This window comes from Dasypus novemcinctus, chromosome 3 (assembly GCF_030445035.2).
Source record: "Dasypus novemcinctus isolate mDasNov1 chromosome 3, mDasNov1.1.hap2, whole genome shotgun sequence".
NCBI classification, from domain to species: Eukaryota; Metazoa; Chordata; class Mammalia; order Cingulata; family Dasypodidae; genus Dasypus; species Dasypus novemcinctus.
The window spans coordinates 50,603,735-50,629,675 of NC_080675.1; the positions used below are offsets into that span (position 1 = coordinate 50,603,735).

The window sequence follows — 25,941 nt, forward strand, 5'->3', positions numbered from 1 at the left end:
GCCCTCTGGGCGGAGCCACGACGTCGCCGCTCTCCGCGATCCTCCAGCGCCGTGTCGCGGATCCGGCTCGGTGGCCTTCCTCCGCGGAACTGGATGCGCGCGCCGGGATGAGCTGGGAATTGCTCTTCTGGCTGCTGGCACTAGGCGCGCTGCTTCTGCTCGTGGTGCAGCTGCTGCGCTTCCTGCGGGCGGACGGCGACCTGACCCTGCTGTGGGCCGAGTGGCAGGGGCGACGCCCAGGTGAGGACCCGCCGCAGCCCCTCCGGCGTGGGAGATCCAGTTCCCAGTCTCCCGGGCGCACCCTCGTCTCTGCTGGCTCCACACCCTTCCTGGTAGCGCAGAGTTTTGGGGCGTGAGGCTCTGCCTTTCCCAGAGACTGTAGGTGGGGGAGGAAGAGGCCGGGGCCGAGAGAGAGATTCTGCCACTTTGTGGTCTGTTTCGGTCAGAAGATGGCATGGCCTTGCCTTTCGGCCTAGGAAGCTTTCCCGGGGTTGTCAAACTATGAGAGGGCTTGAACTGGCGGGGTGCTCTTAGGACCCCAAATTCTTTACCAGTATCTCAGTATCCAAGGGATTCTGATGGAAGTGTCAGAGGACAATACATTGAGAAACTATGCGTTTGTACGGGGGGCCTCCGTTGTGCGGCCTGGAGGGCTGGATTTTCTCACCTCCTGAAGTTGTTTGACGTTCGCTTCCCACCCGGAGTTTTGAAATAAAACCCGAGATGATCTGGAGTCACCCACCTACTTATTGTGATCCAAATATAACACCAGAAGGGGCTGTATTGGCATTTTGCCTGGAGTGAATTCATTGTTGGCACACCATGGGGACATTTTGCCAAGTTCACTTTTATCTGTGCCTTGCTTACTATTAATGGTCGTTTACTGAATATATTCTATATGCTAGGCAGTGTACTAGCATTTTACACACATGATCTCTTATCTTTACAACACCCCTTAGAGTGTAGGCATTATATAGCTGCATTTTCCAGGTAGGGAAACTGATGGCTCAGAGAAACTAAATGACCTGCCAGGCTTTGAGTCCATAGAGGCTGGGGGTGGAGTTTCCTGTACCAAGTTTCCTGTACGAAAATACTCAAAGTATGTGATGAGGTTTGCTGGAAGTGCTAGCTCAGAAGATAAACCATACTTTCCTAAACGGTGCGGGGCTGGGGGGTGGTGGAGGTGGTGGGAATGGGGATATCACTCCTAAGGGGGTGAAAACTCATTCTTGGAGATTGAAAAACATCTCAGATATTACAATGGTTTGTGCCCCTCCAAAGCCCAGCTCCACCTGACAAAATCTTGTTCTTTAGTATTAATATACTATTTCATTACTCTTTTTGGATTTTCTTGAGTATCACATGAGCAGCACTGACATTGTGTTCATGGAAGATATGCGAAATGAATGTGAGATCAGTACTACAGAATGATGGCAAATAGATGGCCGTCGCAGGCAGAATTTCTCTTCCTTGATTACTCCATCTGAAAGTCATGTGTCAAGAGTGCCTGTTGGCTGCCATTTGCTACCTTGATGATGGGACTTTTTGTGTTTTTTTTTTTTTTTGATCCTCAGGGCTTTTTTGTTAACTTGGACTTTGAGAATTTTCTATTTAATTCCACAAAAGTTCTCAACCAATCATTAATTTCGTTAAGTGCTGAAAAGGAAGAATGGTGGCAATATGTGAATGAATATCTAGTAGCTAGTAATTTATTTTCTCATGTCAAGCAGAGGTTAGAAGTTAAAGTCACTAAAATGTTTTAAGAAGTTCATTTAACTTTTCCATCATTTTGGTTCTACTGGAAAAATAGTTTTGAAGGATTAAAAGTTTTGGTTACAGTGCTTTAATTAATATGCTAATTTGCATATGTATTTTCATCTATTAAAATGTACATAAGTAAACTACATTAAAAGTTATGTTAAAAGTTAAATGATATAAAGTTAATGTTGCAACTTTTAAATTCTAATTAAATTTTTAATTTTTAAATTTAGTAATTTAAAAACCTCCATTGACTAAAAAGAGTAAGTTTTATACATGATTCTTTTATATATTTGCAGTACATAAACAGATAATATAGTATATCTGTGGTATTAAATTTTCATGGGTGGGGGAGAAATTAGGGAAAATATATTAGAAAGGGCTCCTGGAAGTGGGGGTGGGTAGTTGATAATGAAAAAAAGGTTAAGGGAACATGGAGATTCCCAAAACATCTCAGGCTAGAAAGATGGGCAGATTCTATTAAGGTAAAAAAATATATATATGCTTTTCTGTAGGTTTATTATTTTCGTCACTTTTAAAAATAGATAACACACTCCCACATACATAATCCAAAACTTTAAAAAGTGCGAAAAGATACACCTTGAAAAGTAAATCTCTCTCTTCTCCTTGTACTCTAGCCACCTGGAATGCCTCTCTGGAGGCAACCACCATTTCGCAAAATGGATCTTTCTAGAGAAATTCTCTGTTTTCAAGGATGTCGAAATTTAAGGTTGACTAATTTTAAGTATTGCGTTTAGATGGAGAAAAATCCGTGGTACAGGTACAGATAGGTAAAATCTTAACAGCAGCACATGTGAGGAAAAGTCAGATTTAGTTGATAGTAACATCGGTATGAGTCAACTGTGAAATGGCTGCCAGAAAAGTTAGGCAAGCCTGGATTGTGTTTGTAGACGTTTAGTGCCTGAAGCAACAACTGCAAACAACAGATGTCTTCTCAACACCTGCTTGTATGTGCCAGCCTCTGTGCTGGTCGGTGGAAACACAGCAGGAATTGAGCTGGACACCGTCTGCCTTCTAGCGGACAACGGAAGTGATTTCCTCAGTTTACTCTGCCGTCTCATCTCACCCTCTCAACTGTTAGACCCCACTGGAATTCTTGTCTGTCTCTGCCAGCTCCCTTCAATAGGAAAATTGATCATTTAGAGCTTGCACAAGGAATGTGAGCAGAATAGCGAGGAAATCTGATGCCATGTCATGTGAGGGCAGGTGTTTATTTAGTCTTAGAAAAGCAAGAGATGAGAGGATTTAGGGAGAACTATAAGTTTATAATTCTAAGAATCTGCTTTCAGAGGCACATTGAGGAAGGCCATTACATATGTCAGATTCTATGGAATTGGTAAACAAAAGTGTTGCTAAATACAAAGAGTTTTCTTCTCTGGCGTAGGAAGAAAGATGCCAGAAATGTATTTATACTAGGTAAACATGAGCCTGGGGTTTTTCATGGTCAGCATTTAGTAATATCTCCTTATTGGTGGAAAAATAAAGAAATCTGTCAGCTTTAGGTTAGTAAATAGTTCCAAAATAAATTATATTCATCCTCGAGTCTGAGTTTTGCAGAGTTTTGGCACGGTGAGTACTAATAAATGACTAAATGATTACCTGAATACACATTCTGCTGTTCCTGATAAAGTCCTGAAGGAAGGTTAATTATGCCTTTCCACAGAAGTTCATCATATGACAGGAAAGTTTCCATCCATGGTTCAGATATTGCCTGAAACTTCTTTCCTGAGGAGAAGTTGCATTTTCTTAAATGTCTAAGAAACAAGTTAGCGCTTTAATGATATTGATCATATTAAGATGTGGGCATCAGAGGATAGTGGTCAGAGTGTGGGCCTTGGAGCTAGATGTCCCTGAGCTGATATCCCAGCTCTGCCAGGAGTCGTGGGTGTTTATTTAACTGTTATTTATGGAGTGCTTTCTATATTCCATTTTCTGTGATAGACACTGAAGACACAGCAATGAATGAGGAAGACAGTCCCACCCTTACTGAAATTTACATTCTAGTGAGGGTAAATTTAATCTTTTTTAAGCCTTAGTTTCCTTTTTTTGTAAAATTGTGATCATAATACCTTTTTTATAAGGTTCTTATTGAGGGTTTAAATAAGGTCATATGCTAAGCACATAGGAAGTAAGGAAAAAAGTTAAGCCATTACAGTTAGCAATCGCATTGTCCCTGGCTGGAGAAATTGGAACATACAAGTTTAGTGAATATTCCATGTTTCACTGCCATAAAGTCCATCTGTTAAAAACTTCTGGCAATAATTATAGCTGATTTAAGCACTGGGGATATGTCAGGCACTGCTTTAAGTACTTTACATGTTTTAACTCATTTCTTTCAATAGAACCGTTTTAGTTTCTTAGCTGCTAAAACAGATACCGTGAAGTGGGTTGGCTTAACAACAAAAATTTAATGACTCATGGTTTCACAGGCTCTAGAAGGCTTGCTTTTTTTATCCTGGGGTCGATATCTTCTGGCTGGTCAACAATTTTTAGGGTTCTTTGGCTTTTCCATAACATGGCAACGCACACAGTGGCACCTTCTCTCTTTCTGGTTCCATTGACTTTTGACTTCTTGCTTCTCCTGTGACTCCTCTCTCTGGCCTTCTCTATTAAGGCCTCCAGTAATAGGTCTAAGACCCATCCTGATTCACTTGGGTCACAGCTTAACTGAAGTAACATCATCAAAGTTCCTATTTACAATGGGTACATATCCACAGGAATGGATTAAAATTAAGAACATGTTTTTATGGGACATATAACTCCAAGCCACAAATCCCGAGGGAGGTTTTATTCTTCCCATTTTATAGTTGTGGAAAATTAAGGTACTGAGTTCTCACATGGGGGAGCCTTTCACTGCCGAGGATGATGGAGCCGGGATTTGAATCCTGGCAGTTGCCACAGCTAATACTGTTACCAGCTAGGACCATCTCACTATAGCAATGAACTGGTGTACCAATTTTAGCTTTTCTGATCTAAGAGCAGACATGTGTATGTGATACCTTTTTATTTTTATTAAACAATACATATTTTTATAAATAAAGCAGACAGAAACTTTGCACTAGAGTGAGACTCTAAAAGAATTCAAAGAGTGGTTATCATCTCCTGCAGTGTAAATAAGTTTTTCACTGGATAAAAGGAGAATAAGCCACTTATTACTTCTTTAGTACTGAAACATTTTTACAGTCTTAGCAAGAACATTTTGGGTAAGCAGAGTGCAGCATTTCAGAATCTCATACAAACTACTAGATTCTTGGGCAAACTACTAGATTCTCCAAAAATGAAAGCTTAGACATTTGGGAAGCACATTTACAATATGATCCCAAGCTGAGTAGGCATCAGGTATGATTAAGAAATAGGAAAGCATGACTTTGAAAAATGGGAAAACATGACTTTAAAATTCCAGGATAGGGAAGCAGCTGTGGCTCAATCAGCTGGGCTCCCGTCTACCATATGGGAGGCCCTGGGTCCCTGTCTCAGGGCCTCCTGGTGAAGGCAAGCTTGCCTGCACGCTGCAGAGTGCCACTTGCCCGCAAGCTCTGTGGAGATCCAACTCAGCAAGGTGATGCAACAAAAGAGGGAGACCAGCAAGTAAATGCAGAAGAGCATGCAGCGAACAGACACAGAGAGCCGACAGCGAGAAAGAAAAAAAAAAAAAAAGCCGTAAAGGGGGATTAAAAAAAAAAAGTCCAGGATGATTCCACCATACCATAGAGTAGAACTCTGTATGCTTGGATTCTTCATCAATAACTCCTTTTCAAGAAATTAGAATTGAAGACTGGATGGAACCTTTAGCTATCATCTCATCTGAATCTCTCATTTTATGAATAGGAAAGTGAGTCCAATCAATGACTTTCTATTCATTTAGCCTTACTTTTCCTTATCAAATACATAGATAAATGGAGCCCTTGAGTGAAACTATGGCGTTATAAGGCTTACCTTGAAGTGAAGTCTGCAAAACTCACAAAGAGTTTGGATTATACAAAATAATGTATTGATAACTGTTACTCATATGGTTTGTTTGAAGCTTTTGATTTATAGGTGTAATCCACAATATATTCTCTCACCTCAATCCTTACTCCTTTCTCAATAGAATGGGAGCTAACCGATATGGTGGTGTGGGTGACCGGAGCATCAAGTGGAATTGGTGAGGAGCTGGCTTACCAGCTGTCTAAACTAGGAGTTTCTCTTGTGCTGTCAGCCAGACGAGTTGATGAGCTCGAAAGGGTGAAAAGAAGATGCCTTGGTGAGTTAATCTATACCAGCAGCAGTGCTTCCTAGAAATAAATCTTAGGTAACCAGAATCGAAACTCAAATGTAGTTTTGAGAATTTGAGAGGTAAGATTGGGATTTTCCTGAGCAGGACTCCCTGGCTCCAAATACTCCATGCGCTTTCACCCAAATCCTCTTCCTTTTATCTCTTAATTAGCTGCCCTTGCCTTTTTCTTCTCTTTTCTGCCTTTTTGCACTAACCCTTGACATTGGGGAGTGAGCGGCAATTCTTTTAAATGCTGGTGGCTTTTTAGTGACCAAGTGACATATTCTTGTCTTAGAGAAATAACCATCTGGTTCTTATGCATTCCATATTTATGTAACCACAGAAGTTTAATTAGAAAGGATACGTACTCATTTTGCTGAAATGTCAGATAGTAAAGTCACATGGAAAGTGTAGGATTTTTGTTATAAAGGTTAAAAAAGCAGGAATGGAATTAGATTTTATAAATGCAACTTGAGGTAGTATCTTTCATTTTCATATGTAAGGCAACAGTATTTTCATTTGTGTTTTGGTATTGAAAGCAGTCTCAAGGAATACAGTTAATATTTATCATAGAACATTTAGTGCCTGTGCTGAGATAATTCTGAATTTTCCTGAACATCATTTTTTTTTTTGACATCTATCTACCTGTTGTCCTTTAAAAATCTTTAACTTTACTGATTGAACTAAACACCCAGAAATGAGAGGTAATTGCCAAATTATCACTCAGCAAAGGCCATAAGACCTCTTTCTCAATCTTGCTTTCAAAGGCCTCTTGTATTTTTGAACTGGGCCATTTATGGCAGCTGCTCCTCTGGTTGTGACTTGCAAGTTCTACGCCAGAGCAGATGAGCCACTTCAGTACCTCTTAGCTGGAGGAGTCTGATTGTTTTGCTTTTATCTGTCAGGTAATTGGTACAAACTTTTTCATTTAATATATTTGATGTTATACAATCTACTGCTTTGCCCATCAGGCTGTTATACCTTTATATTTTCTCTACTTGCTTTTCTTTTCTTATTTCTATTACTGGTTGTATTTCAAGGTGAGAGTTCCAGAAAGTAAGTTTCAATTGTACTTTTGATGATCAGAAATAGAAAGGACCAGTTATAGTTCAACATGTTGTTTCTTAGTTGGGAATTTGAGGATTGTGTCCTTTTCCTTGTTTCACTCTTAGAATCCTTAGCCTCTGGTGGGCAGCTGGTATATGTCATTTGACAGAAGGGCTCTGAGCTTCTTATTGATTTTATATATACTTTTCATTTTCAAATACTTTCAAACCTACAGGACAGTTACAAAAATACTACAAACTCCATACAGAGGACTACAACATACCCCTACTCTCCCAGATACCCAGATTCATTTTTATCATTTTGCCACATTTGCTGTGCCATTCTATCCAGCCATCTATCAATCCATTTTATGAACACTTACGTATGGGTTGTATACATTATGCTCCTTGAACATTTAATACTGCCATATGCATTTCCTATGAAGGATATTCACTTACATAACCACCTTAAGTGCAGTTATCAAGTTCAAGAACTTTAACATTGATATAAAGCTTACCACCTTAAGTGCAGTTGTCAGGTTCAAGAAATTTAACATTGCTATAAAGCTTTAGAGTCTTTTTTCCAACTTTTTCATGTCCCAGTAATGTACCTTTGAGCCTTTTCTCTTCCCTTGCTACATGCCATCCAGGATCATGTATTGCATTTAATTGTCACGGTCTTTTTAGTTGCTCTTTTTCTTTTTAATTATGGGAGCACATATACAACAAAGAATGTCTGTATGTGTGTATGTGTGTGAAAGAGCAACTAAACTTTGTGAGCCTATCACAAAAGAAAATGTACCTCTGTACTCCCAAAGAAATTTCTCTGAAAGTTTTGCTTTTTCAGCTTGTAGGGTAATCTTGACTTTGGCAGTCTGTTCCAAGGATAGTCTGTATGTATCCAAGATGAAGCAGGCAATTACATTTCCTGTGAACCCTGCCAGCTTTTCTTGTCTGATGAAGTATTGCCATGTCACACCATCCTCATATTGATTATTATGAGACACTTTTCTACAGGGCCAATCAGAAATGAGAGTTATTTGTCAATTCTTGTTGTTGCATGGGTGTTAAATTTAATGCAAGTACAAGGAGCTTGATTGAACTATGGCATGACTTGCACACTAATTTTTAAGTGTATTTGTTTAGAAAATGGCAATTTAAGAGGAAAAGATATACTCGTTTTGCCCCTGGACCTGACCAACAGAAGTTCCCATGAATTGGCTACCAATGCCGTTCTTCAGGAGTTTGGTAAAGTAAGTAGCACTTTGAATTGATATTGTCTTCCTTTGAAGTAGCCTGAGAAGAGATTCCTATCCATGGTACTATCATCAAAAGGGCTTTAGGCAAATGGGGGATTTATGTAGTAAGAGCTGGCCCATGAATTGGACCTCTTCATCTCTGTGAGTCTTTGGCTTTAGGTAATTAAGCCAAGCTTTTCATACCTTAATGAGTTCTGATTCCTCTATGTAGAACAAAAGAAGTTAAAAATTCACTCCTGCTTTGATTTTTATGACATTTATTATCTTCCATAAAAATTCATTTAAATGGGAATTTAATTTCATAGGTGAATTCTGTTAGTTACTATTTTTAAAATTTTATTTTATTGCTGACTTCTACAACTACACCTTTGTTCCGCTGATCCTGCAAGTTAACAGTATAACCAGTTATCCTTAGGAATTCCATTAATCTGTTCACAGGACCCACCCAAAGTGCCCCTTTTCTGATTTTGTTTAACTAGATTGATATTCTGGTCAACAATGGTGGAAGATCCCAGCGTTCTTTGTTTGTTGACACCAGTCTGGATGTCTACAAGGAGTTAATAGAGCTTAACTACCTAGGGACAGTGTCCTTGACAAAGTGTGTTCTGCCTCACATGATTGAGAGGAAGCAAGGGAAGATTGTTACTGTGAACAGCCTAATGGGTATCATATCTGCACCCCTTGCCAGTGGGTATTGCGGCAGCAAGCATGCTCTTCGGGTAAGACTACTCAGACTCAGTTCTGGTAGAATCTAAATGTGTATATCTCTTATGGGGAATATGGCCATCATTGCATGCGATTAGAACGGGACAGTGATACAGGGAGATAGGAAGGGAGGCATAAGGAGATTTTTGGTAGAGGATGTCTCCAGAAAATGATAAAAAAAAAGACTTGCACTACAAGTGTCTCTAACTTATCCAACAAACATGTTTGAGTACCTATACTATGCCCATCCTGGGGATCTAACAATGGTAGGTTATGGTCCCTGCCTCAAGAAGTGTACAGTCTGGTCCACATGTCACTCTTCACCCTGTCCTCATTCCTACCACATCTACATGGCATATTTGGGAACCACCCTTCCTCCTTTCTACACAAACTTTTCTCCTCATTGCTGTGGTATCTTTTTTCTTCTCTCTTGGTACTCAGTATTCATTTTACCTGGTTTAATTATCTAAGCATGTCAAGAATAGGGAGAGCCCACTGAATGATTGGTCCTGCATCTCATATACTTAGAGCTTAGTCCTGACTATATTTACCCTGGTTTCCTTGGAAGAAGAAAATCTCGACAAGGCAGAGCCTAGCAGCAAAGCTTGATTTGAGTTGTAATACCTATATGAGATGTAAATATTAGAAATGATTGAATTTTCAATGTTGGCTTATGAATCAATATGAAGAAATCTTATTGAACTATAACATGAAGCAAATTACATCATAAAGCCATTAGATAAAGAAGGATTAAAGGAGACTTTAATGCTGTCAAAGGCTAGTTTAGGTAGAATATTTCACTTTTGGAATAATGAGATGCAATAGCTGAATGTTCATCACAGTTTCATGAAAATGTAAAGCTTTGGTTCTTTGCGACATCCTCTTTGTGCCCTGAAGAGCAGAGAGCTGCAGAGAGCGGTGAAGTGGAATGTTATACTGATGATTTCATCGGGTTTAGTAACGAATTATCAGTCACTTCCTGCAGAGCAGCTGGGAAAGCCTCCATCAGGCAGATGAGGGGGGGCACCCATCCCCAGATGCTTGACACCAAGTATTTCATAAGACATGTGTGATGCTTTCAGTAAAACACAGGTGGGTTGTCTGGTCTGCCCTCCAAGATGCACTGTTTTACTACTGGATTTGATCTTCTGATAAATGTAGCAGGTTGAGACTCTACTCAGTTATACCAGTAGCCAAACACTGAGACCAGGAGGCTGTTTTCGAAGTGCACATTTCCTTCCCAGCTAGCTTACCTTTTCAGCTTCAGCGTTTATTATTGAAAAGTTTACACACCATACTAGATGTGATTTCAGATGAGAAGTTTTATTGCCTGATGTTTTGGCTTGGGTGGTTCTCCTTCCTTTTTTGCTAAGGGTACAAGAGTTCTTTATTCATTTATCAAGCATCTTTTTTTTTTTTTTGATCACTCTGAGTAGGTCACTGAGTTGGGCTCTGACAGCAGGAACTCTCATCGGCCCTGTGTTTGTTAGGGTCAGCATTAATGTTGTTGGAGCATATATGAATGTGCTATGGGTGAGGCTTTTAGGCTTTCAATAGTAAACCTAGCCTAATAACCACAATGTCTTGGGACATTTCCTAATTTAGGAAAAGAGATGAGGGAAAGTAGGTTCTCTTTTTACTCCTTACTTGTTTTTTAAAAATATTTATTTTCTTTATTTCTCTCCCCTTCCCTCCCCATTGTTTGTTCTCTGTGTCCATTTGCTGTGTGTTCTTCTGCGTCCGCTTGCATTATCTGGTGGCACCGGGAAACTGCGTCTTTCTTTTTTGTTGCGTCACCTCTCCATGTGTGCGGTGCCACTCCTGGGTAGGCTGCACTTTTTTCACATGGGGCAGTTCTCCTTACGGGCACGCTCCTTGTGCATGGGGCTCCCCTACGCTGGGGCGCCCCTGTGTGGCATGGTACTCGTTGCGCGTGGCAGCACTGCACGTGGGCCAGTTTACCACATGGGTCAGGAGGCCCTGGGGATCAAACCCTGCACCTCCATATGGTAATCGGATGCTCTGTCAGTTGAGTCACGTCCGCTTCCCATAGTCCCTATTGGTTTGATGGTCAAACAAGCAAACAAAAGTTGAAATGACAGTGTCTTCATTCTACAGTGTAGCTGTTTTAGCAAAAGTTGTTCAGTAAGTAATCATATTACATTTTTAACTAGCCAAGTACCTTCTTATCACCCCCGCCCCCGCAAAAGATGTTTGCTGAAACTAATTCTGTTAAAATAGTAGTATAAATTGAAAAAATAAAATTCTTTCTCTCTGATAGTTTCCATTGAGTACTAATCCCTTCCTCCTCCTCCTTACCCCACATGTTGGCACTTTAGACCAATAAAAAGAAACCTCAACCTCACAACCTCAGTGATTCGCAATGCAGAAACTGCACCCCTTTTGGAGTGGGGAAGTGGTGTATCAGAATCTCCGGGGTTAATTATTCATCTATCAAGTGCTTGCCCACCATAAAAATCACTGATGTGAGGAGCTGCCACTACTAAAAGGGGTGCACCATTCATATCTGGAAAGAGCAGTTAAAAATGCCTGCTAAGCTTGTACAATTACATTACTCGACTTTTACCTGGGCATTTCAGAACATATTTTGATAAATGTGTCTTTCTTAAAAATTTGAAGAAAAGTAACTTCATGCCTATAGTAAACATGAGACAAGTGTTTGCATTTTTTATTTACTTTTTTTTTTTTCCCGGCCTTTTAGGGTTTTTTTAATAGCCTCCGAAATGAACTTGCTGCATATTCAGGTATAACAGTGTCTAACATTTGCCCAGGACCTGTGCAATCAAATATTGTGAAGAATGCCCTAACTGAAGAAGTCTCAAAGGTAAAAATTGCTAGTTGGGAAATAATTTGAATGTGTTAGTAGATACATATTAATGTTGTATTACTACTTCTTAGGGTTTCTTGTTGTTTTTTTAAAAACAGTTTTATTGATATATATTCTTATACCATATAGACTATCCAAAGTGTACAGTCAGTGGCTTTTAGTATATTGCAATGTTGTGCATTCATCACCACAAAAAATTTTAGGACCATTTCATTATTACAAAAAGAAAAATTTCATACCCATTAGCCATTGCCTCTCAGTCCCTCTATCCTTCCACAGCCCTACATAACTACTAATCTAGTTTCATCTTTATAAATTGATTTATATTTACATTTTATATAAATGGTGTCATACAAAATGTAGTACTTTGTGTCCAGTTTCTTTCACTTAGCATAATGGTTTTTCAGTCTGATATTAACATCTTGAAGTATTAACATATATTTGTTCAGGTTCAAAGAAAAACAGTCTTATATATGCAATTTTACCTATATTCATATTTCACATGGGGTTTTACTATGCTAAAAATTTCCCATATTATACTTTTTAGCTTTCCTTTCAGTAATATACATGACCTTAGACTCCATTTCAACCAGTCATACCCATATAATAGCACAGCTAGTTACAAACATTATGTTGTGCTTTGACATTTTCTGTTTATTTCCAAAGATTAACATACATCCTTTTTACCAATTCTGCAAAAGTTAACCCTAAGCTTTCCATGCTATAACCTCATTCTATTTTCTGGTAACCCATTTACAAGTTATTAACTCCATGAGACTACACAATTTAGTTAGTTCATAGTAGTGCAGTCATAGAGTATTTGTCCTTTTCTGTCTGGCTTGCTTCACTCAGCATAATGTCCTCCAGTTTCATCTATTTTGTCATATGCTTCACAACCTCATTTCTTATAGCTGCATAATATTTCATCATGTGTAAACACCATAGTTTGTTTATCCATCCATTGGTCGATGTACAACTGAGTTGTTGCCATCTTTTGCCAATCATGAATAATGCTGCTAGGAACATCAGTGTACAGGTGTCTGTGTCACTGCTCTCAGTTCTTCTGGGTATATACCCAGTAGTGGTATTGCAGGGTTGCATGGTGAGCCTGTATTCAACTTAGGAACTGCCAAATGTCCTCCACAGTGACTGTACCATTATACATTCCCACCAGCAGTGAATAAGTGTACCTATCTCTCCACATCCTCTCCAACCCTTGTAGTTTTTTTGTCTTTTTAATGCTTTTCTACACTTGATCTTAGCCAAAAGGCCGGGAAGTGATGATGCCATTCTAGTAGATGTGAAAGAATATCTCATTGTAACTCTGAATTGCCCTAATTGCTACTGAGTTGAACATTTTCTCTCTCTTTTTTTTTTTTTGCCATTTGTATTTCTTCTTGGACAAATGTCTAATCAAGTTTTTTGCCCATTTGTAATTAGGTCATTTGTCTTTTTATTGTTGAGTTGTAGTATCTCTTTATATATTATGGATATTAAACCCTTATCAGATATGTGATTTACAAATATTTTTTCCCATTGAGTCAGCTGCCTCTTTACCCTTTTGACAAAGTCCTGTGAGGTATAAAAGTGTTTAAGTTTGAGGAGGTCCCAGTTATCTATTTTTTCTTTTGTTGCTCATATTTGGGTGTAAGGTCCAAAAAGCCACCACCTACTCTGTCTTTAAAATATTTCTGTACATTTTTTTTTTAAGATTTATTTATTTAATTCCTCCCCCTCCCCCGGTTGTCTGTTCTCTGTGTCTATTTGCTGCGTCTTGTTTCTTTGTCCGCTTCTGTTGTCGTCAGCGGCATGGGAAGTGTGGGTGGCGTCATTCCTGGGCAGGCTGCACTTTTTTCGTGCTCGGCGGCTCTTTTTACGGGGCGCACTCCTTGCGCGTGGGGCTCCCCTATGCGGGGGACACCCCTGCGTGGCACAGCACTCCTTGCGCGCATCAGCACTGCGCATGGGCCAGCTCCACACGGGTCAAGGAGGCCCGGGGTTTGAACCGCGGACCTCCCATGTGGTAGACGGACGCCCTAACCACTGGGCCAAGTCTGTTTCCCTGTACATTTTCTTTCTAATAGTTTTATGGTCCTGGCTTTTATATTTAAGTCGTTGATCCATTTTGAGTTGATTATTGTATAGGGAGGGAGATAGGGGTCCGCTTTCATTCCTTTGGTTATGAATATCCTTTCTCCCAGTATTATTTGTTAAAGAGACTGTTTGTTTCATAAACATGGCTTTGGTAGGGTTGTTGAAAACCAGTTGATGGTAGAGGTAAGGGTTTATTTCTGAACTCTTAGTTCTATTCCACTGATAAATGCCTCTATCTTTATGCCAATACCATGCTGTTTTGACCACTTGTAATATGTTTCAAGGTCAGGCGGTGAAATTCCTCCCATGTTGCTTTTCTTTTTTAGAATGCTTTGATATTTGCCTTTTCTGGCAAATTTGGTAATTGCCTTTTCTGTTTCTGTAAAGTAGGCTGAGTAAGAATTTGATTGGTATTGCATTAAACCTATAAATCAAAGTTGGGGTAGAATTGACAATTTGATGAAATTTAGTCTTCCAATCCATGAACATAAAATATCTTTCCATTTATTTAGGTCTTCATTGATTTATTTATTTTTTATTTATTTTTAAAAAAGATTTATTTATTTATTTCCCTCCCCTTCCCCTCCCCCCACCCTGGTTGTCTGTTCTCTGTGTCTATTTGCTGTGTCTCCTTTGTCCGCTTCTGTAGTTGTCAGCGGCACAGGAATCTGTGTTTCTTTTTGTTGTGTCATCTTGTTGTGTCAGCTCTCTGTGTGTGTGGCACCATTCTTGGGCAGGCTGCACTTTCTTTCTCACTGGGTGGCTCTCTTTATGGGGCGCACTCCTTGGGCATGGGGCTCCCCTACATGGGGGACATCCCTGCATGGCAGGGCACTCCTTGCACGCATCAGCACCATGCATGGGCCAGCTCCACACGGGTCAATGAGGCCTGGGGTTTGAACCGCGGACCTCCCATGTGGTAGGCAGACACCCTGACCACTGGGCCAAGTCATCTTCCCATTCATTGATTTCTTTTAGCATTGTTTTGTAGTTTTCTGAGTATACGTCCTGTACTTCTTTCGTTAAATTGATTCCTAGGTATTTGGGTCTTTTTGTTGCTCTTGTACCTGGGATTTTTCCTTGATTTCCTCCCCACATTGTTCAATACTAGTGTACAGGAACATTACTGATTTTTGCACCTTTATCTTATATCCTTCTCTTTGCTGAACTATTTATTAGTTCAAGTAGTTTTGTCATAAACATTTCAGAATTATCTAAACATAGGGTCATGTCATCCATCAATAGTAAGACTTTTACTTCCTCTTTTCCTATTTGAAAGCTTTTTTTTTTTCTTGTCCAATTACTATAGCTAAAACTTCTAGCACAGTGTTAAATAGCAATTGTGACAGTAGGCATCCTTGTCTTGTTCCCATTATTAGAAGGAAAGCTTTCAACCTTTCCCCATTGAGTTTGATGTTGACTGAGGGTTTGTCATATATACCCTTTATCATATTGAGTAATTTTCCTTTTATTCCTATCTTTTAAAGTGTTTTTATCAAGAAAGGATGCTGGATTATGTCAAATGTCTTTTCTGCATCGATTGAGATGACCAGGTAGCTCCTTTTCTCTTCAGTTTGTTAATGTGGTGTATTATGTTAATTGATTTTCTATGTTGAACCACCCTTGCATACCAGGAATAAATCCTGGTTGGTCCTGGTGTATAAGTCTTTTGATATGTTGTTGGATTCTATTTGCAAGTATATTGTTGAGAACCTTTGCATCTATGTTCATTTGAGAGATGGATCTGTAATTTTCTTTTCTTGTAGTGTCTTTAACTGGCTTTGGTATTAGGGTGATGTTGGCCTCATAAAATGTATTTAGTGATTTTCCTCCTCTTCAGTTTTCTAGATTTTCAACAGGATTGGTGTTAATTCTTCTTGAAATGCTTAGTAGAATTCACCTGTGAAACCATCTGGCCTTGGACTTTTCTCTGTTGGAGATTTTTGATGACTGATTCATTCTCTGTAAATGTGATTGGTTTGCTAAGTTCTTGCATTTCTTGTAAAGTCACTGTAGGTTGTTTGTGTGTTTCTAGGAATTTGTCCATTTCATCTAGGTTGTCTAGTTGGTTTGCAAACAATTTCTCATAATATCCTAAAATGATCCTTTTTTTCCCCTGTGGGATTAGTTGTAACTTCACCCTTTTCATTTCTGATTTTATTTATTTACATCTTTTCTCTTTTTTCTTTGTTAGTCTAGCTAGGGGTTTGTCAATTTTATTGATCTCCTTAAAGAACTACATGTTGGATTTTCTCTCTTTTGTTGTTGTTCACAATTTTATTTATTTATGCTCTAATCTGTTATTTTTTTCTTTCTGCTTGCTTTGGGGATGATTTGCTGTTCTTTTTCTAGTTTTTCCTGTTGTTTAGTTAGATCTTTGATTTTAGCTCTTTCTCCTTTTTAAACATAGATATTTATGGCTATAAATTTCCCTCTCAGCACTGCCTTTGCTGTACCCATAAGTTTTGATAAGTTGTGTTCTCATTTTCATTTGTATAAATATATTTACTGTTTTCACATACAATTTCCTCTTTGACCCACTGATTGATTAGGACTATGTTGTTTAACCTCCACACATTTGCAAATTTTCCCTTTTCCCATATATTTTTGATTTCCAGTTTCATTTCATTATGATCTGAGAAGGTGATTTAATTTCAGTCTTTTTATATTTATTGAGACATGCCTTGTGACCTAACATGTGTTCTAACCTGGAGACAGATCCATGAGCACTTGAGTATGCATACCCTGCTAATTTGGGATGTAAAGATCTGTATATATCTATTAGGTCTAGCTCATTTATCATATTGTTCAAGTTCTCTGGTTCCTTGTTCATCTTCTGTCTAGATGTTCTATCTAATGTGAGTGTTGTGTTGAAGTCTCCAATGACATTGTATAAATGTCTGTTTTTCCCTACTGTTTTGCCAGAGTTTGCCTCATGTATTTTAGGGCACGCTGGTTAGGTGCATAAATATTTATGACTTATTTTTTCCTGGTAGATTGTCCCTTTTATTAATATATAATGGCCTTCTGTATCTCATAACTTTTTAGCATTTAAGGTCTGTTTTGTCTAATATTAATATAGCTCCCCCTGCTCTTTTTTGGTTGTTGTTTGCATGGAGTATCTTTTTCCAATCTTTCACTTTCAGTCAGTTTGTATCCCTGGGTCTAAGATGAGTTTCTTGAAGGCAGCATATGGATGGCTCATGTCTTTTTTCTCCTTTAAATATATAAACAATAAGTGTATAGAAAAAGTACATGCATAATATCATACAGAGTTCCCATACTTTTCCCCACCACTAATGTCTTGCATTGTTATGAAACATTTGTAACAAATTATGAAAGAGCATCATCAAAGTATTACTACTAACTATAGTTTATATCTTATATTTGGTGTGTTTTTTCCCCAACCCACCCTATTATATTTTTTGTTCATAAACCATACAGTTTACTTAAAGTGTACAATCAATAGCATATGTTATAATCATAGATTGTGCATTCTTCACTTCCATCAATATTAGAGCATTTTAACTACTACAAATAAGAAAAAAAAAACAATAAAAAACAAACCACTATCATTCTCATACTTTAGTGCTACTAATTACAAATCCTATGACGTACTTTCACCATTTCTGTTCATTTCCAAACATTCACAAACAACCTTTTTTAACCAATTCTGCGTAGATTAAACCTCAGCTTTCCATTCTCCAACCATTCTATTCTCTGGTGACTTACATTCTAGCTATTAACTCCATGTGTTTGCTCATTATATTTTTTTATAATAGTGAAATCATACAATATTTGCCCTTTTTGCTTGGCTTGCTTCACTCACATAATGTCCTCCAGGTTCATCCAGGTTGTCATATACATCATGACTCGTGTCTTCTTACAACTGCATAATATTCCATCATGTGTATATACCACAGTTTGTTTATCCATTTGTCAGTTGATGACATAGGGATTGTTTCCATCTTTGGACAATTGTGAATTAGATTGTTACGAACATTGGTATGCAGATGTCTCTTTGTGTCGCTGCTCTCAGTTCTTCTGGGTATATACCTAGTAGTGGTATTGCTGTGTCACATAGCAGATCTATATCCAGCTTCCTTAGGAGCCACCAGACTTCCACAGTGGCTAGTGCGGGAATTCTATATTCCCAACAATAGTGCATAAGCATTCCTATCTCTCCACACCTTCTCCAACGTTTGTAATTTTCTGTTTTGTTAATTGTGGCCATTCTAGTAGGTATGAAATGGTATCTTATTAGTTTTGATTTGCATTTCCCTAATCACCAATTATGGTGAACATTTTTTTCATGTGTTTTTCACGATTTGTATTTCTTTTTTAGAAAAATATCTCTTCAGGTCTTTTGCCCATTTTAAACATCAGGTCAGTTGTCTTTTTATTATTGAATTGTAGGATGCTCATGTCTTTTTAATCCATTCTGTTCAGCCTATATATTTTGATTGAGGAGTTTAATCCATTCACATTCAGTGATACTACTATAAATTCATTATTTACTTCCATGATTTTATTCTTTTGTTTCCTTATGTCTTATCTTGTTTTTCTCTTTTTACTCTTTTGGTTGTCCTTTCTGCTCTTCTTGCCTTCCACACTCTCCTCCAAGCCTCTCTCTCCTGTCTTTTTCTTTTGGGCTGTAAGGCTCCCTTTAATACTTCCTACAAAGGTGGATTCTTTTTATAATCTCTCAGTTTGTTTGTTTGTGAATATTTTAAACTCACCTTAATATTTGAAGGACAGTTTTGCCAGATAAAGAATTCTCTGCTGGCAAATTTTCTCTTTAATTATCTTCATTTTATCATACCACTGTCTTCTTGCCTGCATGGTTTCTGATGGGAAATCTCTACCAAGCCTTGCTGGGCATATTCAATCCCCCGATCCCATGCTCAATTTTTTCCATTCTTTTTTCTCTGTTCTCTCTGTCTTCAATGTCAGCTGTTTTGTCTTCTGTATCACTTATTCTTTCTTTTATCATTTTGAGTCTCCTGTTGTATGCCTCTAATGTGTTTTTGTTCTCATGTATTGTGTTTTTCATTCCCATGAGCTCTGTTACCTTTCTGTTCAGGTTTTCAAATTCTTCTTGGTGGTTGTTCAGTGTCTTCTTGATGTCCTTTAACTTGTTAGCCATATTGTCTTCCAACTTATTTTGATATTGGAAATCTGTATGAATCTCATTGATTAGCTATCTCAAATCCTGTGTCTTATCTGGGGCTTTGAGATATTCCTCTGTTTGGGCCATTCCTTCCATTTTCTTAGTATGGCTTGTAATTTTTTGCTGATGTCTACGCATCTGATTATGATGGTGACTTTTCTCAGATGCTCAAATGTTCTCTCTTTGTAGGGATTTAGTGGCAAGAGGATATTTGTTACTGCTGTTCTTCGGTTCTAGGTTCAGTCTGTTCTGGGTCTTTAGGATTGTCCCTGTTAGTTATTCAGATATGGGCCCTGGACCCATTAATGGGTTGCAGACCCACTTCCAAAGGCCTTGGGGAGAGAGGCTGTAAAGCCTGGGAAAAGTTTCTCTTTCTTACTTTTAATTTCCTAATGTGTATGTCTTTTGTTGGAGATAGCACTCTTTGACAGTCTTCTCAGTCAAAGCCTGGTGGTAGTGTGTTCACTGCAACACAGACCAGTGTGATCGAGGATCCTGCCTAGAGGCTAAGAACCTCATAATTCAAACTCTCTCAGATGTTGTTTTCCAGCTTTGCTGGCAGCCCCCTCTTTTTCTGAGTAGGAAATAATCCCACCATCTTTTGCATCCTTAACAACCAGTCCTGGTCAGTAGAGAGGTTTTTTGAGAGGGTCAGATCTCTTTAGTCCCATGCCTGCTCCCAAGGAAACAATGGTGTGGCTCCTCCCAGCTTGCAAGGGCCCATGGGACACAACAGATCAAATTTGTGGGTCAAAAGCTGAGTCAGCCTTAGGCAGTGTCCCTCTCTCTCGAATTTCCTGGGGAGGTGGATCCCTGTGGGACACCTGTGTCTGTAGCAGCCGGCCTGGAGGCCTGAGAATTCAAAATAGTCTATAGGGTGGGGAGGGCACTGGCAGTGTCACCTGTAGCTTAACTCACAGTTTTGCCATAGAGATTCTTTTCTTTTGTCCCTCTTTCTTCTGGGTGGTGTTCACCCTTTTCCTGGTGTCCTAAACCCTAGAACATTTTTTTCCAGGCTATTTCTGCCTGTGCTCTGGCTATTTTTCAGGGAGAGAAGAAAGTCCTGTGTCTTTCTAGTCCACCATCTTCCCAGGTCTTTGGGTTTCTGTGTTAGAACTCATATAAATTATTCACAAAATTTAATTCATAGCATTATGAAAATTGTTTAGATTAGCTATTGGTGCTTTGGCATCCAGTGTTAGTAAAGGCTAATGAAATTGTTAAGATATCATTTATAAGTAATACACTATTATGTGGGATATCAATATTTAAGAAACCCACTTTCTACTAATTCATGAACTTTAGCAACATTAAAGTTTCTGTGTGGTTTAACTTTGGTACATTAAATATTACCGGGCTTTTTAGAAGGGTTCTGTTGAAGGAGTTTAGAAACTGACTTCTTGAATTGTGAGTATTTTAAATTAGCCTTGCTAAGGCCTGTGCTTCCCTCTGTTTACAGATTACACTCACTGAGCTAGCTAATGAATAGCAAATGTCTCATAAAGAAGAATTCAACATTACTTGTGTATTAGCCAAAGGGATGCTGATGCAAAGTACCAGAAATCTGTTGGCTTCTTTTTTCCCTCCTGAGTTGGCTCCTTTGGCAGTTTGATATTATTGATGAATTCCAGAAAAGAAATATTGGATTGTGTTTGTAAACTGGCCTTTTCCTCTGGGCATATTAGACTGTATTAGACTCAGAGGTTTCACTTTTACTTTATTAATTCAAGATTATGACTTTTATTTGATCATGTCATTAGGGTGACTCAGTTTGAGTCCCTGCCTCCAGGTAGGCTATAGCTGCTGTGGACAATATAAATGGATGCTCAATCAGAGACAAGGGAGTAAATACATGGAGAAGGAGAATACACAGAAGCAGATACACAGGAAGAGAGACACGATCCCAGGGCCTCCCATATTGTAGATGGGAGCCCAACTAATTGAACCACAGCCACTTCCCAGCTTATTGTTTTTGCTTGCTGTCTGCTTGTTGTTTTTGCTTGCTGTCTACTAATTGTCTGCTTTTTATTTGTTTATTTTCTTTAGGAGGCACTGGGAACTGAACCCAGAACCTCCCAAGTAGGAGGCAGGCGCTCAGTTGCTTGAGTCACACCTGCTCCATGTTGGCTTTTATAAAGGGTATTTATTTGGGGTAAAAGCTTACATTTACAAGGCCTTAAAAAGTCCAACTCAAGGTTGATTTCTCACCAAAGTCAGTTGCCACGTGTTGAAGCAAGATGGTTGCTGATCTCTGTGAGGGTTCAGCCTTCCTCTTTTTCAGCTACAGGATGGCATAGGGCTTGTCTCTCTTCCCAGGGTTGCAGGATCAAAGTTCTCTCTTCTTCCATGTCAATACAAAGTTCTCTCTGGCATCTATGGAGCTCTTTCTTCACATGTATCTTCTATGTCTTCTTGAGTGAGTGTCCATTTCTGTCAGCCCACCATGTGGGCGGGGACTCAATCCTGAGTCATGCCCTACTGACATGTGGAATCAAAATCCTTATCTTCACAAAATTTAATCAAAGACATATCAGCTGAATCTAGTACAATCACAGGGGATTGCATCCACAGAAACAGACCAGCTTACAAACATAATCTCTTTTTGGAATTTATAAATAATCTCAAACTGCCACAGCTTGATAATACAAAATCCCCTTTAAGACCATACATTTTTCTTCTTATTCCATTGATTTCTCCTTAGACATAAATCTGTATATACTTTATGTAAATGTTCATAGATATAATTTGTATTTTCTCATTTTCTGTGGAAGTTCAAGGTAAAATGGGATAAGGAACTATTGGAAATAAGAGATTTAGAATTTATACCTGGTTCTACCATTAATGATCTGCATAAGCACAGATGAGTTAGTATCCTTCTTGGCCTTAGTTTATTTATAGAATGGTAAAGGATTAACTAGATTAGTGGTACCAGATTTTTTCACTTACAAGAAACCCCTTTCATTTTGTTTTTCCACTTCATCCCCACAGACTCCAGCTTTATAAGATTTTATTTGCTCTGTACCTGTATTAATAATGTTTTAAAATTTTATCTCTAAGGTGATATATAATTATCACTAAGCACATTGACAATGTAGTTCTAATTATAAGCAAAGAATCTTCATCTTTTTTAAAAACTTCTTTTATTGTAGTAACAAATACATAGCACAAAATGGGCCAGGGACCCACAATGGGAGCACAGCCTGGCTCCACACCGTGGGAGGGGTGGAGAGGGGTTGGCAAGGGCACCATGAGCTTCTCCTACCATTTTTAAAGCTGTTTTTTCCTGATTCTCCGTTCACCCAGTTATTGCAACCCTTTACTGTTTCCTGGAGTTTTGAGGAAGATAGCTTTGCCAGTTTTTTGCTATTTGTTCAAAGATTCTGAGGGAGAATGGCACCCTGAAGTGTCTTTATGCTGCCATGTGGTCAACCGCTAAACCCCAAACTTCATCTTTTAATTAGCCTGCACATTCTTATCTGGTAAATTGTGATTTTCATTAGACTCTCTTAAGTATTACAAATAGTTTATAAGCCCTCATTGGTACCTATTGGCATTTCTAAGGGGCATTAGTCCCCACTAAAGGAGCCCCACTCAGCTAGATGGCTTATGGGTCCTTTCCAGCTTAAAAGTTCTGTCAGATAGCTTGGATAAATACTGAGCATTTGCTTTAAGTTTCCCATTTTCTTAGTCCGTAGGCAATGGTGGAGACCAGTCCTACAAGATGGCGACCAGTCGCTGTGTGAGGCTGATGTTAATCTGCATGGCCAATGATTTGAAAGAAGTTTGGATCGCAGATCACCCTTTTCTGTTAATGGCATATTTGGGGCAATATATGCCAACCTTGGCCTGGTGGCTAACCAGCAAGTTCGGAAAAAGAAGGATTGAGAACTTTAAGAGTGGTGTGGTAAGATCAATTTATACATTTCTTAATAATACATACCAACTTTGCAGCAAAATACAAAATTTTCCAGTGTTTGAAAAGCTTTTCTTACTAGACTCCACCAACTTTATGATATACATACAAACCATATAAAAAGTATTCTGTTTCCATGCATATCTGCTGGTTTACCATAAGTTATTACTGGTCTTAGAGAATGAAGATTTTTTTATAAGGTAAAATCAAATCAAAGATTTCCATTTTTTTTCTATACTTACTGTTTTACCAGTGTATATTATAACTTGTCTATGGAATGTCTGAAAATGTGTTCCCTAAATTTTTCATTTCGTGCCATTTTTAAATTCAAGAGGTCCCCTTTAGTGAAGGTTTTGGCCCCACATCTCATCTCTCACCACTTTATTGTCTATTCCTGACTCCCACTGTTGTAACCTATCACAAGTGGGATTCCCTCTGCACAAAATTCCCTTCCCCCATTGCTTCTGCCCACATACTCCTACCAGTCCTATGAATTTCAGCTCAGGAGTCTCTTCCTTGGAGTGTTACCTGGCTTCCCTTATGGTTTCTCCCCAGGACTAGGTGTACTTCAAATTTATGCTTACCTCTGTCAGAGGACTCACCACACTGTTAAAATAGATGCACGTGTAATGTATAGTATTGGCTTCTTTTACCTCATTCCTGAAATACTCTGAACATCTATGTGCCTATGTCCATGTTTAAAGAAATAGGCTGGTTACTCGTTCTTTTAGCATTCATTCTTTTTAGCAGATAGTGGTAAATATGAATTATTTCTGAGAAAACTGTGACTATCAAAAGACTCTAATGTATAAACTACATGGGAAATGTAATGAATTAAGCCCAAAATTATAGATTATGATTATGCAAAGAAAGATTATTATAGCTGATAGTCTTTATTAAAGTATTTTCAAATGATTATTACTACCTTTTTCTTTAGAAATAATCAATAAGAATTAATATATAACAAAAAGAATTATAAAAATGAGACCATACTATATGTAGCATTATATCATCTACCACTACTTAAGTAATCCACTAATTGTTATAAATTTAGTTTGTTCCAACCTGGTGTAGTACAGGCTAATTGGATGAAAATGAATTAGTGAGAAAGAAAAACAAAACATGCTTAAAGAGACTTAAAGGTTATATAAATTGTTCCATGATACACTAAAATGTTCAGAGTTTGAAATATCATAAAGGGGGTGATTCATTTTCTCCCAAGTTGGAACATAGACCAATTTGTTTTAACCAAAACATTTTCAAGTGGGTTTTGGTAAGGTTGGGACTTGACATTGTGAGGCGGGATCTGAAGGTAGAGTTTCAACAAAGATTACACCTGATTTTTGAAATTGGAGGATAGCTGATATAGTAGCATGTGCCCAGTGGTAGATAAGACTTGGGAGGGAAAGGCTGCCTTACTAAGAGTAGGTGGAGTATCCTGGTTAAGAGCATGCAGCTTAGCGCCGGTCTACTTGGGTTAAATCCCAGCTCTACCCCATAGTCGTAGCCCCATCACCTTAGGCAAATTACTTATCTATAACTCAGTTTCCCCATCCATACAATTGAGATTAATGATGATAATAGTTCTGAGTCATAGAGTTATGGGGATCAAATTAGTATATGGAAAGTTTTTATAACACAACCTGGAGTGTTATGCTTACTAAGTGTTAGCTGCATCCTGAGTTTGATGGCAGCAGGATACTCAGCCTATAGATAATAATAGATCAAAGACCTAAATAAATATATCTCCATTACCTTGTTGAGCCATGTTTATAAGCATTTAAGTTAAAAGAATGCCAGTACAACTTATCCCAAGCTAAAAGTACTTGTTAAATTTGTTTCTATTCTTTTGGCTAGAACAAGTATGTCTGGAGCTTTGTATTTTTATGAATATTTATTATTTTTAGGAATCAAGAATAATAGCTAAACTGAATTCCATGTTGCCCTTTTTTTCCCTTTGTCTTAGTGCAAATTCTCAGAAGTGGTAAATGCACATCCTCCCAAATGAAGCATATATTAAAAGTTCACAAATCATTTTAGAATTAGTTGTAAAATATTTCAATTCTAAATACTCTGACCTATTCTTTGTGTTTATTAAAGTAGGTCAGTTTAAGTGTGAGACAGGTCCAGAACAGCAATAATAGAGAATTCAGCATTAAGAAATGGCATGAAAAGATGCCAGCCAAAGCTATTTATTACCAGATACAGAAGAGATAATGATGCTAGGACCATTAGAGATTTGGCTAGGACCATTTAGAGAATGTGGCAGAATACCCCAGGAGTTCTAGAATTTTGGCTATGATTTCTCTTCTAATTTAGGAATTTGCTCAGATTTTGTGTTAATAAAAATTCTTAACAGTGATTCATAATGATACAGCTCCTCAAAACAGAAGGAATTATAAGCAGGGATTAAGTCATGTTACTCTCTGTTACAGGATGCAGATTCCTCTTATTTTAAACCCTTGAAGACAAAACATAACTGAAGGATCACTTGTATTTTCAAGCTACTGGAGGGAGAGATGGGGAACATGAAAACAGCAGTCTTCTTCTGCACTGAAGGCTAATTTGTGACGTTACCTTTTAATAAATACAACTTTCATTTGAACATGTAATGGATAATAAAATCAAAGATTGCCATGAATCTTGCAGATACTACATTCTTGGGTAAAAGAGAATTTAAAAATACTCTAGCATACATATTTAAAATCTAGGCTAACAGAATGCTAACCAAAGAATTACTGTAATTCATTTTATATATGTGTATGGTATATTTCACTCAAGGCAGAGTGATGGTTCGTGAGCAGATACAAAGAATTATTTGAGTCCTGCCTCCGAGATGCTTGCACTGTGTTAGAAGAGTTAACCAGTACAT

At 38.3% G+C, this 25,941-nt stretch overlaps 1 protein-coding gene across 2 annotated transcripts; it reads left to right on the forward strand.

Moving 5' to 3' along the window:
- Nucleotides 1-25,710, forward strand: DHRS7 (dehydrogenase/reductase 7). 2 transcript variants are annotated; one of them, XM_004452482.4, is made up of 7 exons: nucleotides 1-240; nucleotides 5,870-6,022; nucleotides 8,227-8,333; nucleotides 8,819-9,058; nucleotides 11,767-11,889; nucleotides 22,845-23,060; nucleotides 25,505-25,710. In XM_004452482.4, the coding sequence occupies exons 1-7, from the start codon at nucleotides 108-110 to the stop codon at nucleotides 25,550-25,552; spliced, it is 1,020 nt and encodes a 339-aa protein (XP_004452539.1). In that variant the 5' UTR covers nucleotides 1-107; the 3' UTR covers nucleotides 25,553-25,710. The 2 variants fall into 2 exon arrangements, with proteins under 2 accessions (XP_004452539.1, XP_012378392.1); XM_012522938.3 differs by lacking the exon at nucleotides 8,819-9,058 and having other exon boundaries at nucleotides 15-240.
- Nucleotides 25,711-25,941: the final 231 nt, after the last annotated feature.